Genomic DNA, 20,137 nt, shown 5'->3' with positions numbered 1-20,137 from the left:
TCTTTTGAGAAATGTCTGTTCATATCCTTTGCCCACTTTTTGATGGGGTTGTTTGTTTTTTTCTTGTAAATTTGTTTGAGTTCTTTGTAGGTTCTGGATATTAGCCCTTTGTCAGATGAGTAGATTGCAAAAATTTTCTCCCATTCTGTAGGTTGCCTGTTCACTCTGATGGTAGTTTCTTTTGCTGTGCAGAAGCTCTTTAGTTTAATGAGATCCCATTTGTCAATTTTGGCTTTTGCTGCCGTTGCTTTTGGTGTTTTAGACATGAAGTCTTTGCCCATGCCTATGTCCTGAATGGTACTACCTAGGTTTTCCTCTAGGATTTTTATGGTATTAGGTCTAACATTTAAGTCTCTAATCCATCTTGAATTAATTTTCGTATAAGGAGTAAGGAAAGGATCCAGTTTCAGCTTTCTACTTATGGCTAGCCAATTTTCCCAGCACCATTTATTAAATAGGGAATCCTTTCCCCATTTCTTGTTTTTCTCAGGTTTGTCAAAGATCAGATGGCTGTAGATGTGTGGTATTATTTCTGAGGACTCTGTTCTGTTCCACTGGTCTATATCTCTGTTTTGGTACCAGTACCATGCTGTTTTGGTTACTGTAGCCTTGTAGTATAGTTTGAAGTCAGGTAGCGTGATGCCTCCAGCTTTGTTCTTTTGACTTAGGATTGTCTTGGAAATGCGGGCTCTTTTTTGGTTCCATATGAACTTTAAAGCAGTTTTTTCCAATTCTGTGAAGAAACTCATTGGTAGCTTGATGGGGATGGCATTGAATCTATAAATTACCTTGGGCAGTATGGCCATTTTCACGATATTGATTCTTCCTATCCATGAGCATGGTATGTTCTTCCATTTGTTTGTGTCCTCTTTGATTTCACTGAGCAGTGGTTTGTAGTTCTCCTTGAAGAGGTCCTTTACATCCCTTGTAAGTTGGATTCCTAGGTATTTGATTCTCTTTGAAGCAATTGTGAATGGAAGTTCATTCCTGATTTGGCTCTCTGTTTGTCTGTTACTGGTGTATAGAATGCTTGTGAGTTTTGCACACTAATTTTGTATCCTGAGACTTTGCTAAAGTTGCTCATCAGCTTAAGGAGATTTTGGGCTGAGACAATGGGGTTTTCTAAATATACAATCATGTCATCTGCAAACAGGGACAATTTGACTTCTTCTTTTCCTAACTGAATACCCTTGATTTCTTTCTCTTGCCTGATTGCCCTAGCCAGAACTTCCAACACTATGTTGAATAGGAGTGGTGAGAGAGGGCATCCCTGTCTTGTGCCAGTTTTCAAAGGGAATTTTTCCAGTTTTTGCCCATTCAGTATGATATTGGCTGTGGGTTTGTCATAAATAGCTCTTATTATTTTGAGGTACGTTCCATCAATACCGAATTTATTGAGCGTTTTTAGCATGAAGGGCTGTTGAATTTTGTCAAAAAGCCTTTTCTGCATCTATTGAGATAATCATGTGGTTCTTGTCTTTGGTTCTGTTTATATGCTGGATTATGTTTATTGATTTGCGAATGTTGAACCAGCCTTGCATCCCAGGGATGAAGCCCACTTGATCATGGTGGATAAGCTTTTTGATGTGTTGCTGAATCCGGTTTGCCAGTATTTTATTGAGGATTTTTGCATCGATGTTCATCAGGGATATTGGTCTAAAATTCTCTTTTTTTGTTGTGTCCTTGCCAGGCTTTGGTATCAGGATGATATTGGCCTCATAAAATGAGTTAGGGAGGATTCCCTCTTTTTCTATTGATTGGAATAGTTTCAGAAGGAATGGTACCAACTCCTCCTTGTACCTCTGGTAGAATTCAGCTGTGAATCCATCTGGTCCTGGACTTCTTTTGGTTGGTAGGCTATTAATTGTTGCCTCAATTTCAGAGCCTGCTATTGGTCTATTCAGGGATTCAACTTCTTCCTGGTTTAGTCTTGGAAGAGTGTAAGTGTCCAGGAAATTATCCATTTCTTCTAGATTTTCCAGTTTATTTGCGTAGAGGTGTTTATAGTATTCTCTGATGGTAGTTTGTATTTCTGTGGGGTCGGTGGTGATATCCCCTTTATCATTTTTAATTGCGTCGATTTGATTCTTCTCTCTTTTCTTCTTTATTAGTCTGGCTAGTGGTCTGTCAATTTTGTTGATCTTTTTAAAAAACCAACTCCTGGATTCATTGATTTTTTGGAGAGTTTTTTGTGTCTCTATCTCCTTCAGTTCTGCTCTGATCTTAGTTATTTCTTGCCTTCTGTTAGCTTTCGAATGTGTTTGCTCTTGCTTCTCTAGTTCTTTTAATTGCGATGTTAGAGTGTCAATTTTAGATCTTTCCTGCTTTCTCTTGTGGGCATTTAGTGCTATAAATTTCCCTCTACACACTGCTTTAAATGTGTCCCAGAGATTCTGGTATGTTGTATCTTTGTTCTCATTGGTTTCAAAGAACATCTTTATTTCTGCTTTCATTTCGTTATGTACCCAGTAGTCATTCAGGAGCAGGTTGTTCAGTTTCCATGTAGTTGAGCGGTTTTGATTGAGTTTCTTAGTCCTGAGTTCTCGTTTGATTGCACTGTGGTCTGAGAGACAGTTTGTTATAATTTCTGTTCTTGTACATTCGCTGAGGAGTGCTTTACTTCCAATTACGTGGTCAATTTTGGAGTAAGTATGATGTGGTGCTGAGAAGAATGTATATTCTGTTGATCTGGGGTGGAGAGTTCTATAGATGTCTATTAGGTCTGCTTGCTGCAGAGATGAGTTCAATTCCTGGATATCCTTGTTAACTTTCTGTCTCGTTGATCTGTCTAATGTTGACAGTGGAGTGTTGAAGTCTCCCATTATTATTGTATGGGAGTCTAAGTCTCTTTGTAAGTCTCTAAGGACTTGCTTTATGAATCTGGGTGCTCCTGTATTGGGTGCATATATATTTAGGATAGTTAGCTCTTCCTGTTGAATTGATCCCTTTACCATTATGTAATGGCCTTGTCTCTTTTGATCTTTGATGGTTTAAAGTCTGTTTTATCAGAGACTAGGATTGCAACCCCCGCTTTTTTTTGTTCTCCATTTGCTTGGTAAATCTTCCTCCATCCCTTTATTTTGAGCCTATGTATGTCTCTGCGTGTGAGATGGGTCTCCTGAATACAGCAGACTGATGGGTCTTGACTCTTTATCCAGTTTGCCAGTCTGTGTCTTTTAATTGGAGCATTTAGTCCATTTACATTTAAGGTTAAGATTGTTATGTGGGAACTTGATCCTGCCATTATGATATTAACTGGTTATTTTGCTCGTTAGTTGATGCAGTTTCTTCCTAGCCTCAATGGTCTTTACATTTTGGCATGTTTTTGCAATGGCTGGTACCGGTTGTTCCTTTCCATGTTTAGTGCTTCCTTCAGGGTCTCTTGTAAGGCAGGCCTAGTGGTGACAAAATCTCTAAGCATTTGCTTATCTGTAAAGGATTTTATTTCTCCTTCACTTATATAACTTAGTTTGGCTGGATATGAAATTCTGGGTTTAAAATTCTTTTCTTTAAGAACGTTGAATATTGGCCCCCACTCTCTTCTGGCTTGGAGAGTTTCTGCTGAGAGATCTGCTGTTAGTCTGATGGGCTTCCCTTTGTGGGTAACCCGACCTTTCTCTCTGGCTGCCCTTAAGATTTTTTCCTTCATTTCAACTTTGGTGAAACTGGCAATTATGTGTCTTGGAGTTGCTCTTCTCGAGGAGTATCTTTGTGGCGTTCTCTGTATTTCCTGGATTTGAATGTTGGCCTGCCCTACTAGGTTGGGGAAGTTCTCCTGGATGATATCCTGAAGAGTGTTTTCCAACTTGGTTCCATTTTCCCCCTCACTTTCAGGCACCCCAATCAGACGTAGATTTGGTCTTTTTACATAATCCCATACTTCTTGCAGGCTTTGTTCATTTCTTTTTCTTCTTTTTTCTTTTGGTTTCTCTTCTCGCTTCATTTCATTCATTTGATCCTCAATCGCTGATACTCTTTCTTCCAGTTGATCGAGTCGGTTACTGAAGCTTGTGCATTTGTCACGTATTTCTCGTGTCATGGTTTTCATCTCTTTCATTTCGTTTAGGACCTTCTCTGCATTAATTACTCTAGCCATCAATTCTTCCACTTTTTTTTCAAGATTTTTAGTTTCTTCGCGCTGGGTACGTAATTCCTCCTTTAGCTCTGAGAAATTTGATGGACTGAAGCCTTCTTCTCTCATCTCGTCAAAGTCATTCTCCGTCCAGCTTTGATCCGTTGCTGGCGATGAGCTGCGCTCCTTTGCCGGGGGAGATGCGCTCTTATTTTTTGAATTTCCAGCTTTTCTGCCCTGCTTTTTCCCCATCTTTGTGGTTTTATCTGCCTCTCATCTTTGATGATGGTGATGTACTGATGGGGTTTTGGTGTAGGTGTCCTTCCTGTTTGATAGTTTTCCTTCTAACAGTCAGGCCCCTCAGCTGTAGGTCTGTTGGAGATTGCTTGAGGTCCACTCCAGACCCTGTTTGCCTGGGTATCAGCAGCAGAGGCTGCAGAAGATAGAATATTTCTGAACAGCGAGTGTACCTGTCTGATTCTTGCTTTGGAAGCTTCCTCTCAGGGGTGTACTCCTCCCTGTGAGGTGTGGGGTGTCAGACTGCCCCTAGTGGGGGATGTCTCCCAGTTAGGCTACTCAGGGGTCAGGGACCCACTTGAGCAGGGAGTCTGTCCCTTCTCAGATCTCAACCTCCGTGTTGGGAGATCCACTGCTCTCTTCAAAGCTGTCAGACAGAGTCGTTTGCGTCTGCAGAGGTGTCTGCTGCGTTTGTTTAGTTTACTGTGCCCTGTCCCCAGAGGTGGAGTCTACAGAGACAGGCAGGTTTCCTTGAGCTGCTGTGAGCTCCACCCAGTTCGAGCTTCCCAGCAGCTTTGTTTACCTACTTAAGCCTCAGCAATGGCGGGCGCCCCTCCCCCAGCCTCGCTGCTGCCTTGCCGGTAGATCACAGACTGCTGCGCTAGCAATGAGGGAGGCTCTGTGGGTGTGGGACCCTCCCGGCCAGGTGTGGGATATGATCTCCTGGTGTGCCTGTTTGCTTAAAGCGCAGTATTGGGGTGGGAGTTACCCGATTTTCCAGGTGTTGTGTCTCAGTTCCCCTGGCTATGAAAGGGACTCCCTTCCCCCTTGCGCTTCCCAGGTGAGGCAATGCCTCGCCCTGCTTCAGCTCTCGCTGGTCGGGCTGCAGCAGCTGACCAGCACCGATCGTCCGGCACTCCCCAGTGAGATGAACCCAGTACCTCAGTTGAAAATGCAGAAATCACTGGTCTTCTGTGTCGCTCGCGCTGGGAGTTGGAGACTGGAGCTGCTCCTATTCGGCCATCTTGCTCCACCCCCCCACATAAACATAATTATACAGAGATACAACCATCTCTTATTGGTTCAATTTATCTGAAGAACTCTAACCTAATGAATCCATTGTAATTTTGCCCAAAATTTAGCAACATTTAAATTATTAACAAAATATACCAAGCATTGATAAAAAGCTAAAATAGTATTAAATATAATAATAATTCCAAATATTAAGTCACCTTCCTCAATTCTGTTCTTGTAACTATGTGTTATTATTATCTTTTCTAGAGGAATAATAATAATATTAGACAAAGTAAAAAAATGTTTTTAAGAAAATTACCTGCTTGCTTCTACTTTTAATGTGCCATGTGAGAGAAAAATAAGTTCTTTACCTACGATGAATGATTGTGAAAAGAAAAATCCCAACACTATAAACACTTGGACGAGATCGTATAGTAAATAAGTAAAACCTGGTTTTGAAATAAGGTGGCAGAGATAAACGTAGTAAGAAGTAGTTGCATTTAGCATATAACCCGAAAGTAGAGATGACAGGATTTGTTGACAGACTGTACGTGGAATATAAACACACAGATCACCACAGACTATTCATAAATGCTTACTAGATAAATAACAATGTCTAATGGTAAGTTTGTAATGTGATCTATTACTTGTCAACAAATACACCCTAATTTACTGAGCAGTTTTCAAAATACTTACCTTATTCTCTATATTACTTAGATTGTATTTCACAGCTTCCTCTGCTGTCATCCCTACCATTAATGACTTTTAAAATATAATTATTCATCTTCCAAGGAAAAAGATCTATAAACACACATATAAACACATTAGTATGCCTGTATATGTGTGCTTGTGTGCACATATATATATGTATATATACACACATAATTTTAATAGCGCAAAATGCTTAAGTTTAACAAAATACGTAACTGCTACGGTTTGTCTCCTCAAAAACTCATGTTGAAATTTAACTGCCATTGCAAATGTATTAAGGGACCTTGAGGAGGTGATTAGTTCATGTGAGTACTACCCTTATGAATGGATTAAGACTGTTATTGCAGGAGTGAGTTAGTTATCAAGGAAGTGGGTTAGTTATAAAAAGAATAAGTTTGGCCCCGATTTTTTCTCTGTCTCCTAAGCACAACTCCTCTTCATGTGATGCCTTCTGCCACATAATGATGCAGCAAGACGGCCCTTATCAGATGCCAGAATCCTGCTGTCAGACTTCTCAGCCTTCAGAATTATGGGTCAAATAAATCTTTTTTCTTTACAGATTACCCAGTGTGTAGTAGTATTATTGCACCAGAATAGAGTAACTATATAAAATGTTTTTTAAAAATAAGATGTCACCATTTTTGTGAATGAGTAGCTAACAATATCTTAAAGAAGATTGCTAAATAGATCTGTACAAAAAAAATTTAAATATATATAAAAACATATTTAAGTGATGCATGGAGAAAATTAACTGAAAATATTTTAACAAGCATGCTATGACTTCAGATAACACTGAATTCCTTGCTACTAACCGCTATTGAATTTTATATGTTGGCTTTTTTTCTTAGTGTTTTAAGACCATTTAAGTAGGAGGCAGAAGCATGGGTTCAGTTCAGTAGTACCACACATACTAGCCATATGAATAAACAAATAAGTCTTTTTAACTCTCCTGGTCTATTACTTCCTGCACAAAACAAGACTAACAGTAATACTTGCAAGGTACTTCTTTAGAACTAAAAATCATACAGAATATTCTGAGCTTTGGGTTTATCTGCCAAGAAACACTATTTTGAAATTAGTACTAACTACAGATTTCATGCACCAAACTGGCAATTACGTTGTTAGTGGTCAGTTAAGATAATCTTTTCTGTTGTAAAACAGTGAAACTATTAAGTGCCAAATTTACAAAGCCTGAATCAGTAACTAGAAAATATTATATTTAATACCTTGTTTTTATAAAGGTCAGGGGAAAACAAAATTAAAGTTAAAATTTCCACAGAATTATAGAAAAAATTATTAAATTAGTCAAAGTACAGCATATGATGTGCAAACCACAAACAAAAAGAAAAAAAAAGTTGATCTAATCATATCACTTTGAAAGGCTTTCGGGTAAGACTTAGAAAAAGTGGAATAGCCATGGAAGAGGAATCAAATTAGTACACCAAGAACAAAGAAAAGAGAGACAGAATCTGGCAAATAAATAAAAAAATAAAAGTAAAAATTTAGAAAATCACCACTCACAACAAAAGATTTTCCCAATGTTTGATCTAACAAACAAACTACAATTACAATGGATAAACGGTACCTGCATCCCATAAATACACAGCTATAACTGTGTAAAAGTTTAAGTATCACCACTCCTATTCAACATAGTGTTGGAAGTTCTGGCCAGGGCAATCAGGCAGGAGAAAGAAATAAACGGTATTCAATTAGGAAAAGAGGAAGTCAAATTGTCCCTCTTTGCAGATGACATGACTGTATATTTAGAAAACCCCATCATCTCAGCCCAAAATCTCCTTAAGCTGATAAGCAATTTCAGCAAAGTCTCAGGATACAAAATCAATGTGCAAAAATCACAAGCATTCTTATACACCAGTAACAGACAAACAGAGAGCCAAATCAGGAATGAACTCCCATATACAATAGCATCAAAGAATAAAATACCTAGGAATCCGACTTACAAGAGATGTGAAGGACCTCTTCAAGGTGAACTTGGAGAACTACAAACCACTCCTCAATGAAATAAAAGAGGACACAAACAAATGGAAGAACATACCATGCTCATGGATAGGAACAATCAATATCGTGAAAATGGTCATACTGCCCAAGGTAATTTATAGATTCAATGCCATCCCCATCAAGTTACCAACTACTTTCTTCACAGAATTGGAAAAAACTACTTTAAAGTTCATATGGAACCAAAAAAGAGCCCGCACTGCCAAGACAATCCTAAGCCAAAAGAACAAAACTGGAGGCATCACGCTACCTGACTTCAAACTATACTACAAGGCTACAGTAACCAAAACAGCATGGTACTGGTACCAAAACAGAGATATAGACCAATGGAACAGAACAGAGGTCTCAGAAATAATACCACACATCTACAGCCATTTGATCTTTGACAAACCTGAGAGAAACAAGAAATGGGGAAAGGATTCCCTATTTAATAAATGGTGCTAGGAAAATTGGCTAGCTATATGTAGAAAGCAGAAACTGGATCCTTTCCTTGAACCTTATACAAAAATTAATTCAAGATGGATTAAAGACTTACATGTTAGACCTAAAACCATAAAAACCTTAGAAGAAAACCTAGGTAATACCATTCAGGACATAGGCATGGGCAAGGACTTCATGTCTAAAACACCAAAACCAATGGCAATAAAAGCCAAAATGGACAAATGGGATCTAATTAAAGAACTTCTGCACAGCAAAAGAAACTATCATTAGAGTGACAGGCAACCTATGGAATGGGAGTAAATTTTTGCAATCTACTCATCTGACAAAGGACTAATACCCAGAACCTACAAAGAACTCAAACAAATTTACAAGAAAAACAAAAACAACCCCATCAAAAAGTGGGCAAAGGATATGAATAGACACTTCTCAAAAGATATTTACGCAGCCAACAGACACATGAAAAAATGCTCATCATCACTGGCCATCAGACAAATGCAAACAAAACCACAATGAGATACCATCTCACACCAGTTAGAATGGCAATAATTAAAAAGTTAGGAACAACAGATGCTGGAGAGGATGTGGAGAAACAGGAACACTTTTACACTGTTCATGGGAGTGTAAACTAGTTCAACCATTGTGGAAGACAGTGTGGCGATTCCTCAAGGATCTAGAACTAGAAATACCATTTGATCCAGCCATTCTATTACTGGGTATATACCCAAAGGATTATCAATCATGCTGCTATAAAGACACATGCACACATATGTTTACTGTGGCACTTTTCACAACAGCATAGACTTGGAACCAATCCGAATGTCCATCAATGACAGACTGGATTAAGAAAATGTGGCACATATATACAATGGAATACCATGCAGCCATAAAAATGGATGAGTTCATGTCCTTTGTAGGGACATGGATGAAGCTGGAAACCACCATTCTCAGCAAACTAAAGCAAAGACCAAAAAAAAAAAAAAAAAACCCAAACACCGCATGTTCTCACTCATAGGTGGGAATTGAACAATGAGAACACCTGGACACAGGAAGGGGAACATCACACACTGGGGCCTGTTGTGGGGTGGGGGGAGGGATAGCATTACGAGATATACCTAATGTAAATAGTGAGTTAATGGGTGCAGCACACCAACATGGTACATGTATACATATGTAACAAACCTGCACGTTGTGCACATGTACCCTAGAACTTAAAGTATATATTAAAAAATAATAATAAAAGAGGTAACCCTTACAAAGCATTAAACAGAAATTTGTATGCTTCTACAACCAAAAGATAAAATAACAGGAAACTGTTCAGACTTCCCTGTTTGTTCTCAATCAGAGAAAACTTAGTAAAAAAGCAAAATGAGAAAAAATATGTGGTCACCTCTAACTCTACTCACACAGTGAAAAAAGAAAGCTTGTGTTCACCTCCACTGAAATTACTTTTATGTATTTCAATTATTAAATACTTAAGGTGTAAATGTCACATAGACCAAGGTAGATTACTATGGTCCTTATCCTTCTAAGAACTTAAAATTATAAACAAAGGGATTACAAAGAGTCAGAACTCAAATAAATAATCCACATTACCAACATGTACAAGGAGGAAATAACTGTTCATTACTGCACAGTGCATAACGAGGAGTCGTGGCTGCTTCATGTATAGGAATGGCTAGCCAGGAGATATGAAATGAGAAAGCTTCCAAGAAGTGATGGACTTACAGGAGGTTTTTTGGTGTGGGGAGGTGAACAGAGGGTATTCCAAAGGCTACACAGGACTTGGAAAAGGCTCCAAAAGTGCAATAAAATGTTTATAACTGACTACGGCTGGTCAAATCACTTTTACAATATGGTTAGAGATACTAATCTGTATGTTCCCTTTTCTAACATTAGTGCTAAATGTTTTACTTGGATTGTTTAACCTATACATTCTCTTATTTAAGGTAGAGTTATATTTATTTCAGCAAGAAGGAAACTGAAACAAATAATGAAGTGACTTGTTCAACTTAACTAGTAAGCAGTACAACCACAACCAAGAATAGAACCTAGGCAATGCAATTCAGGAGCCCATGTTCTTACCTACCATCTCTACTAAACTGCAACTGCATAATAGCAGGAATATGAAGGTCTCTCATTCCCAGAGGTTTACACAATGTCCCGCCCATAGCAGACTCTCATTAAATAACAGCCAAAAGAAAGAATGGGAGGCAATGTTAAAGGTTGGCAGTGTGATAGAGAGAAAATACTGATTTTTGGCTGGGCATGGTGGCTCACACCTGTAATCCCAGCACTTTGCGGGGCTGAGGCAGGTAGATCACTGGGAGTTAGAGACTAGCCTGGCCAATGTGGTGAAACCTCATCTCTACTAAAAATACAAAAATTGGCTGGGTGTGGTGGTGCACGCCTGGGGTCCCAGCTACTTGGGAGGCTGAGGCATAAGAATTGCTTGAACCTGGGAGGCGGAGGTTGCAGTGAGCCCAGATCATACCACTGCACTCCAGCTTGGGTGACAGAGTGAGACTTTGTCTCAAGAAAAAAAAAAAAAAATGCTGAAATACTGATTTCTTTCCCATCTCTGATACTGCAATATTCTGAAACCAGTTGAGACAAACTGATGAATAAAAGAGAACATCAATATTATCTTTGTATAACTTCTTGAAGGACCAAAAAGAAGAATCTAGAAAGTAAGAGATCTCTCACTATACTCATGTACTTCTCTAAGACAGGGAATTACTCATTTCAGTGGTTCACAACTTGGATATACAGATTCATCTAAACTATTAGTAATAAAACAAAATGCAATTCGTATCAATATAAAACAAGCTATTGGACATTTATAACTCCTAAAACTTAAATGCCTATATGCTTATTCAAAATCATGGGAGTAAAAAAAAGCAAGTATTCTAGATTGAATATAACACACATCGTGATATAATAATTATAATTAATAGAGAAATTTACCTGATTCAAATAATTCAGTTCAAGAAGGGAAAAAACATATGAAAAGTACTTCTGATTCTCTCAAATGTTCACTAACCTTAGTTCTTAAAAAAATAAAAAAGCCTATTAAAATAGCAAAAGAAAAAAACTAGATTGTATCTTTGAAGTTTTTTTCATACAACATTTCTATTTACAATTTTTTGAGGAGATGGAGAGAGAAGAGCTGTTGCTTCCTCATGCCTACCAATCCAACAGAATGGGGTTCTCAAAGGAAATTAAACTGAATATCCCACACTGGCTGGAATATGTATCTGATTTTAAAATCTGCCAAAAAGGTTTGCTTATTGCAGTTTATTTTCCATAGAGTACATATGAATTTTTATTTCATCAATGATATTCTCCAAGAATATTCTCCCTCCTTTAAATACGTGAACAACTGTCTCCAATTTCTTTCTTTCTTCAAATACATGAACAACTGTCTCTAATTCCTTCCCTTTTCCTTTCCCTTTCTTTCCTTTCCTTTCTTTCTTTCTTTTTTTTTTTTTTTGAGATGGAGTTTCACTCTTGTTGCCCAAGATGGAGTGCAAATGGCACTATCTCGACTCACTGCAACCTCTGCCTCCTGGATTCAAGCAATTATCCTGCCTCAGCCTCCCGAGTAGCTGGGATTACAGGCATGCACCACCACACCCGGTTGACTTTTTTGCATTTTTAATACAAATGGGGTTTACCATGTTAGTCAGGCTGGTCTTGAACTCCTGACTTCAGGTGATCTGCCCACCTTGGCCTCCCAAAGTGCTGGGATTACAGGCATGAGCCACCGTGCCTGACCACTGTCTCCAATTTCTATGCTTTTCCAGTGCTAGAAATAAATGATAAATGTGCATATGGGTTTATATACCCATGAGAAAAATGGAAACTGCTGTTTCAACTCTAAGGCTACTCAATGGAACAAACAGATTAGGAAATGTAAACAGTTCTACTGGCCTAAAATCCATAATAAATTTGTAGAAATTTCCTTCATGACTTTTGTGAAATACACAATCATACCCTACCATAAATTAAATATGAAGCTCCTTGGGAGCTGATGTCCCAAACGTTTGATTTGAAGATATTTCAGCAATGAGCTAATAATTTCAGAAAACAATTTTCAGAATTAAGTATGATGAAATTTTATTCAATTTTGTTTCTAAAGTGCTCTTTTACTTCCAGACACTATCATACAAATTATACACGTAAATTAACAAAGGAGGAAAAAGAATCAGTGGAAATGATTCCAAGTGTTTTAGGGAAATAAGAAACACTGAGAATAATATAAAGCAAATATGTAACTGAAAGTATCAAGAAAATAAAGTAAAAATCAAATAGATGCTAAAATATGTTTAAATTAAAAATACGCAAGTGTTCTTAACACCTATGATGTGAAGCTGAAAGGAACTGTTATAACAACTTATTTCTTAAAAGGAGCCATCTTGACCTCATTTTTTAATTTTATATTTTTCCAAGGTATGAAATAGAATGCTATTTAGAAAGGAGCATACAGATACACATAAAACATACACACACAAAAACATGCATGCACGTGTCTATATGTGTACATACACAGAGATCTAAAGGCATATGTGTGTATATATATGCATATATGTGTATATGTGCATATGTATATGAGGTAGTTTTCAATAAATCCTGTAACTGAAAGGAAGGCTAGAAAAGTCAGCTAATAAAACAGATTACTAGAAACTCCCTCCAGGTAAAGAATGATTACTGCTTTTAGATGACGGTAAAAATTCAGTAACACCAGACGCTAATACAGGTAGTATACTCATTAAGACTTAATGTACTTTTCTCTTTCAACAACTAAATATGGAGGGACTGCAGGGAATTGTTTTTTATTGCTAGGAAAATCATATAATGGTCAGAAAAGTGAAAATAAATGTCCGTGAAAAATTCTGCTTGCTTCCATTTGTTTAAGGAATGCTTTCACTTATGAAGAGGTTCCTTCCTCTCTTTCATTTAGAATTTAAAATTTATATTTTTGATATTAGTGCTTTCAGAGTTAAGGTGGTTTTGGACAAACCAGATAATGACCATTTAGGAATCTATGTTTAAAGGAATAAAACAAAGAGCGGCTGGAGCTTGGCAGTCATTTTATTAGTTTGATTTAGCAGCATCTAACAGAGATGGCAAGTTTAACTACCAAATTCACAAAACAAACAGAAGGTTTACCACGGGAGGTAGAGAGTGATCAGACTATATCCTCTAGTTACTCTTCCAGTAAAACAGCATGTGTTGTCTAAAATTGCGATGGGAACCTGGGAGCTCATCAAAAAAACTGAGCTCTAGTTAAACGTCTTCTTTAGTACCGTATACCACGACCTCCACAGTAAATAAAAGGTTCACATGCAGACATCCATTGTATGATCAACTATTAATATTAAAATGGAGTATAATGTTAAACTTGCAATTATGGTGCTGAATTTGTATTAAGCTTATTAAGTTTCAATGAATGATTTTTTGTTTGCATCTTATTATTGATTTTAACATATTCTGTAAATCAAAATAAAGGGGAAAGGCAGATTGGTGCTTCAGTTATACTTCTGGCTGTAACACAGAGGAAGATTATACTATTAGACATTTCCTCCTCAAAAATGGCAGATAATCTTCTTAATATTCAGTACCATCAGGAACCAGAACTAAAAGGAAAATTATTAAAGAAGGTTAAAAAAAAAAAGGAGGGGGGAGGGAGAAAACATCTAAATGAATATGGTATTAGAAACAATAACTTAAGCCTTGCTGTAATATTTCCCTATATGAACCCTTCATACCACCTTTCAGAAAAGTGGAATTTAGTGACATAGAAAGATAATTTAATTGGGAGTCCAAATATTTAGATTCTATTCCCACCTGTGTCACTAGCAGGATGTGTAACTTTGGATAAATTAAAAACCTTACTTTGTTTCACCGACTTAAAACCCAACCACAACTAACCACAACTTATTATTCTCTTTAATGCTTCAGTGTAGTCCATGTCAGTCTGTGACATTCACCTGGGATTTCTGGTTTCTGGTCTGGCATGTAAGAAGCTTCGAAGTCACCATTTCATCCTAACAACAAATAAAAATCTCAACAAACTGAAAAATCAACAATTCTTCTTGGATCTATGAGAGAAGTAAAGTCATAGGGTAAACCATTGCCCCCCAGATTGGAGAGACAGATATAAATACAGAGAATTATAACTTATTGGAGTAGAAACCCAGAAGCAGAACCCTCCATGGGAACTAGTGCCAGTGTAAGAAAACTTAAACAGCAATTAACTGCTGGAGTCAGTGTGGACAACTGTAAAAACTGAAAAATGCAGGAGCCTCCATAAGGAGGCGCCTCACTTCTGTTGAGTTTAACCTCCAGAAGCCTGATCTGGTTCTCACAGTGAATACCAGAGAAAAATCCACTCGTGCTTCCAGCAAAGGAAAGGACACACCATTTTTTAAATATGCCAGATCATTCTGTCCTTCTCACCAAGGTCAATCCACAGAGGAAACTATTTAAACAGAGCTTAACCTGTTGGAGTTCTAGAGAGCCTAACTGACTTACAGGAAGGAAAATATCCAACTCCAGTTGGCACTAGCCTTCCAGGTGGGAGACAGAAAATAGCCAACTCCAGCTCACTCTAGCCATCTGTCCAACTGGAGAAGGGATGAAAACACTGAGAAGCACTTGTGAAATTCACAGTCAAGAGGCACAGGCTTGCTAAAAAACTGATACTTAATCATAGGACAATAGAACACTTCTCTTCTCCCAACATAAAAACACAGTTTGAAGAGGACAGAAGGAGCATCAGAACCAAACACAGCTATGGCAGGGATGTTGGAATTATAAGACCAGGAATTTAAAACAACTGTGATTAATATGCTAAGGGCTCTAAGGGATAAAGAAGACAGCAATAACAGATGAGAAGTACAAGCAGAGAGATCTAAGAAAGAACCAAAAGAAATGCTAGAGACCAAAAATACTGTAACAGAAATCAAGAATGCCGTTGAATGGACAAAACTCAGGAAACAACCTCTGAGTTTGAAAATATCTCAAAAGAAAACTTCAAAACTGAAATGCAAAGACAAAAAAAAAAAAAAAAAACCCACAACACAACAACAACAACAACAAAAACAAAACCCAGGAGGAAATGTGGGACAACTACAAAAAGTATAACATATGTGTGATAAAAATTCTAGAAGAAAGAGAAAAGAACAGAAAAAAATGTAAAGCAATAATGACTAAAAATGTCCTCAGGTTAATGTCAGATATGAAACCACAAATCCATGGAGCTCACAGAGCACCAAACGAGGTAAATGCCAAAGAAACTACACTTAAGGATATCATATTCAAATTACAGAATATCAAAGATAAAGACCAATCCTGAAAGACGCCAGAGTGGGGGAAAAAAAATCTTACAGAGGAGCAAAGATTATTACATCCAATTTTTCCTCAGAAACAGTGCAAGCAAAAAGGGTGGAGCGATGGGTACAAAAATATATATGTAGAAAAAATGAATAAGACCTACTGTTTGATGGCATAACAAGGAGACCACAGTCAATAATAATTTAATTGTGCATTTAAAAATAACTAAAATAATATAATTGGATTATCTGTAACACAAGGGATAAATGCTTTGAGAGGAAAGATACCCCATTCTCCACGATGTGATTATTACACATTGCATGCTTGTATCAAAACATCACAAGTTCCCCATAAATATATACACCTACTATGTACCCACAAATATTAAAAACACAAAAAGAGTGGAGTAAAATATTTAGTGTTGAGGAAAAAACCCACCACCCTAAAATTCTGTGCCCTTTGAAATTACCCTTTAAAAGTGAAGAAGAAAGCCAGGCATGGTGCCACATACCTGTAATCCCAGATACTTGGGAGGATCGCTTGAGCCCAGGAGTTGAAGACCAACCTGGGCAGCATGACGAGACCCTGTTTATTTTAAAAAGTGAAGGAGAAATAAATATCCTCTCAGGCAAATAAAAATCAAGAAAATTTTAGGCTAGTGGACCTGCCTCACAAGAAATGGTTTTTAAAGTTCTTTAGAAAGATGTTTTTTTTTGTTTTTGTTTTTTTTTAGGTGAAGACAAATGTTTTATTTTGGGAATGATGCAGAAACTGGTATCAAAATTGACTTGAGGTAAATAATCAGTTAGAATTTGTGGAAACCTGAGGAAGTCATATGCACAGAATGAAAACTGGATTTGATGTTAAGGAAAGATGTATGTTCATTTGCACAGACACCCTTAAGATTATATGTGGCTATAGAGGGAAATGTGGCTATAATCTTAAGGATGAGTTTTTGGTGGCATCCACTGAAAAGACGTAAAAAGTAGGAGAGTAACTTGAGTGCATAGGCGAAGTATGTCAAGACCTCAAGGGAGGAGGTAGTTTGAAGAATTTATTAGGTGATCAACAGCCTCTAATGTTGCAATAGGTGTTTATTCATACAGAGTAAGATAAGAGATAGAAAGACAGCAAAGCAAAGAACATGCAGGGATGTGCCTTGTAATTTTTACACTATGACTTTAAAGGAGATAGGTCAGAAACTCACATCCACATAAAGAGCGAGCATTAGGGAAAGAACACATAAAGGCAAAATAACTTTTTTTCATTCTTAATTGATCTAACAGATCCAAATCATTATTATTTTGAACAAACAGACTTTTTAGATACAATATCAAAGCTACAGTCCATAAGAGAAAGGAGTGACAAGGTGGACTTCATTAAGTTAAAAACAAAAAATCTATACTGGGGAAGACACTGTTAAGAGAATAAAAAAGACAAGCCAAAGATGACTGGGAGAGAATATCTGTAAATGACATGTCCGATATAAAGGAACGTTATCCAAAATATATAAAGAACTCTCAAAACTCAACAATAAGAAAACAACACAGCTTAAAAGTGAGCCAAAGACCTAAACAGATACCTCATCAAAGAAGTTACACAGATGCCAAATAAATATATAAAAACATACTCCACACCGTATGTCAGTAGAGAAATCCAAATTAAAACAAAAATGAGAAACTACTACACACTTACTAAAACAGCCAAAATCTAGAACATTGACACTACCAAATGCTGGTGAGGATGTGGAGCAACAAGAACCCTCATTTCATTGTTACTGGAAATGCAAAATGATACAACCACCTTGGAAGACAGTTTGGTAGTTTCTCACAAAACTAAACATGCTGTTACCATACAATCCAGCAAACATGTTCCTTGGTATTTATCCAAAGGAGTTGAAGACTTACATGTATACAAAAATTTGCACATGGAAGGTACAGCAGCTTTATTTATACTTAGCAAAACTTAGAAGCAATCAAGATGTCCTTCAGTAGGTGAATGAATAAACTGTGGTACCTTCAGACAAGAGATTATTTAGTACTAAAAATAAATGAGCTATCAATGCATGAAAAGACACAGAGAAACCTTAAATGCATACTACTAAGTGAAAGCAGCAAATCTGAAAAGACTTCATACTGTAGGATCCCAGCTATATGACATTTCTGAAAATGCGAAACAGGAGTGTAGAGGATTTTCAGTGTAGTAGAAATTATGCTATATAGTACTACAATGGTGGATATATTGTCATTACACACTTGTTCAAATCCATGAAATGTATGATACCAAAAGTGAACCCATATATTAACTGGGGTCTTCAGTGATAATTATATAGGTTCTTCCATTGTGACAAACATATCACTCTAATGGGGGATACTGATAATTGTATAGGCTATGCACGTATAGGGGAAAGGAATATATGGGACATCTCTATACCTTCCTATCAGTTTTACTGTTAACCTAACACTACTCTAAAAAATAAAGTCTATTATTTTTTAATAAATAAGGTATGGTCATTCTATTAAAAATGACTTCCATAACAACCAATTATGTCAATACAATGTTTGCAATTCTTTATAGTATTAGGCGAAGTCAAGAGACTCGCTTCTAAAGGTGCACACTTATAAAAGGCATACAGAGGGGGCGGAGCAAGATGGCCGAATAGGAGCAGCTCCAGTCTCCAACTCCCAGCGCGAGCGACACAGAAGACCGGTGATTTCTGCATTTTCAACTGAGGTACTGGGTTCATCTCACTGGGGAGTGCCGGATGATCGGTGCTGGTCAGCTGCTGCAGCCCGACCAGCGAGAGCTGAAGCAGGGCGAGGCATTGCCTCACCTGGGAAGCGCAAGGGGGAACGGAGTCCCTTTTCCCAGCCAGGGGAACTGAGACACACAATACCTGGAAAATCGGGTAACTCCCACCCCAATACTGCGCTTTAAAAGGCATACAGAAAGGGAAAAACCAAAATGTACTTAAAAATTAAGCTCTGTCTTCAGCTGTAACTAATATTAAGGTCTTTCTGCTTAAGGGTACAATGTACATTCCTGAGTATAACTTGATTTGAGGCTATAAACTGAGGTTTAAAAAAACAATGAAAATTATGTGTGAGGTGTGTATAAATGTTGTAGAAAAATTATCAAAATAATCAAGACTGCATATGTGTAAGTGAGACGAGGGAGCCAGGAGGGGGCATCAGTGGTTGGTTGTAAAGCCTTCCGGGTAATAAGCACAAGGAAAGTACCCATAGCTCTGGGCTAAACTGACTTGTGAATCTGCACTTAGTATTTCTACTTCTCCTACTGACTCAATATATAACCTAGGCAAGTCATGTGATCTCCCTGTACTTCTTTATGTGATTCTACTCAAAGGGTAATTGGCTATTTCACAGGGAACTATACTTTAATCTGCACTTTACTGCACTGTCAGAAAGGTGAATAAAGTGGCAGAATCCTTCCATGAATTTTCTATTTCAAAGAAAATAAAATTCTGGGGCCAAGCACGGTGGCTGACATCTGTAATCCCAGAGTGCAGGGAGGCTGAGGCGGATGGATTGTTTGTGCTCAGTTTGAGACCAGCCTGAGCAACACAGTGAGAACCTGTCTCTACAAAAATAAAATAAAATAAAATAAAATAAAATAAAATAAAATAAAATAAAATAAAATAAAATAAAATAAAATAAAATAAAAATTAGCCAGGATTGGTGGCACTCAAGTCCCAGCTACTCAGGAGGCTGAGGTGGATGGATCACTTGAGCCCAGGAGGTGGAGGTTGCAGTGAGCCAAGATCACACCACTGCATTCCAGCATGGGCAACAGGGCAAGATCATATCTCCAAAAAATAATTCTGTTTTCAACTCCCACTTATAATTTGGCAAGAAAAAGAAAAAAAGTACTCTAATTTCATGTACTGTTTGGGTAAAACATTAATACAATGACATTGTGCAAAGTAATAAATGTTGCCTTAGGTGTTAATGTCTTACTAAGTCTTCAAAGCACACTACTACCAAATGGATGCTGAATGATGAAATGAATTTTACAGTCTCTTCCAAAACTCAAAATTCTATGATTGTAATGTAGGCTACGCAAAATTTGATAAGGCAACCCCACATTAAAAAACGCCGAAAGGGTTTACTTTAGAATAAATAAATATTTATGTGACAGAAACACTAAACTTTCTTGATTATATACTTCTGATATAAATTACTGAAAATCTGTAAGGAGAAAATACTCACAAAGTTGTTATTTGTATGTAAGCACATATTGAAAGAGAGAAATACAGATATAGCAATGCTCCTAAGCTTAATTTAGTAAATC

The 20,137-nt window shown here is 37.4% G+C and overlaps 1 protein-coding gene across 10 annotated transcripts in view; it reads right to left on the bottom strand.

Annotated features, from left to right (window-relative positions):
- COMMD10 (COMM domain containing 10) overlaps positions 1-20,137 on the bottom strand; it is a 244,942-nt gene that overhangs the window by 75,969 nt on the left and 148,836 nt on the right. For 2 of the 10 annotated variants that reach the window (XM_065546662.2, XM_065546664.2), the window contains 2 exons: positions 16,338-16,411; positions 11,950-14,538 (listed from right to left, as the gene is read on the bottom strand). The exons of 6 other annotated variants lie outside the window; for them this stretch is intronic. In XM_065546662.2, the coding sequence (XP_065402734.1) occupies positions 14,534-14,538; positions 16,338-16,411 (79 nt within the window). In that variant the 3' untranslated portion in view covers positions 11,950-14,533. Of the gene's footprint in view, positions 1-11,949; positions 14,539-16,337; positions 16,412-20,137 lie in introns of those variants that run through there. 2 more of the 10 variants (XM_065546660.2, XM_065546663.2) reach the window with 1 other exon arrangement.

This window comes from Macaca fascicularis, chromosome 6, assembly GCF_037993035.2.
Source record: "Macaca fascicularis isolate 582-1 chromosome 6, T2T-MFA8v1.1".
Classification (NCBI taxonomy): domain Eukaryota; kingdom Metazoa; phylum Chordata; class Mammalia; order Primates; family Cercopithecidae; genus Macaca; species Macaca fascicularis.
The sequence above is the reverse complement of the archived record's forward strand: the minus strand, read 5'-3'. Positions and strand labels throughout refer to the sequence as shown.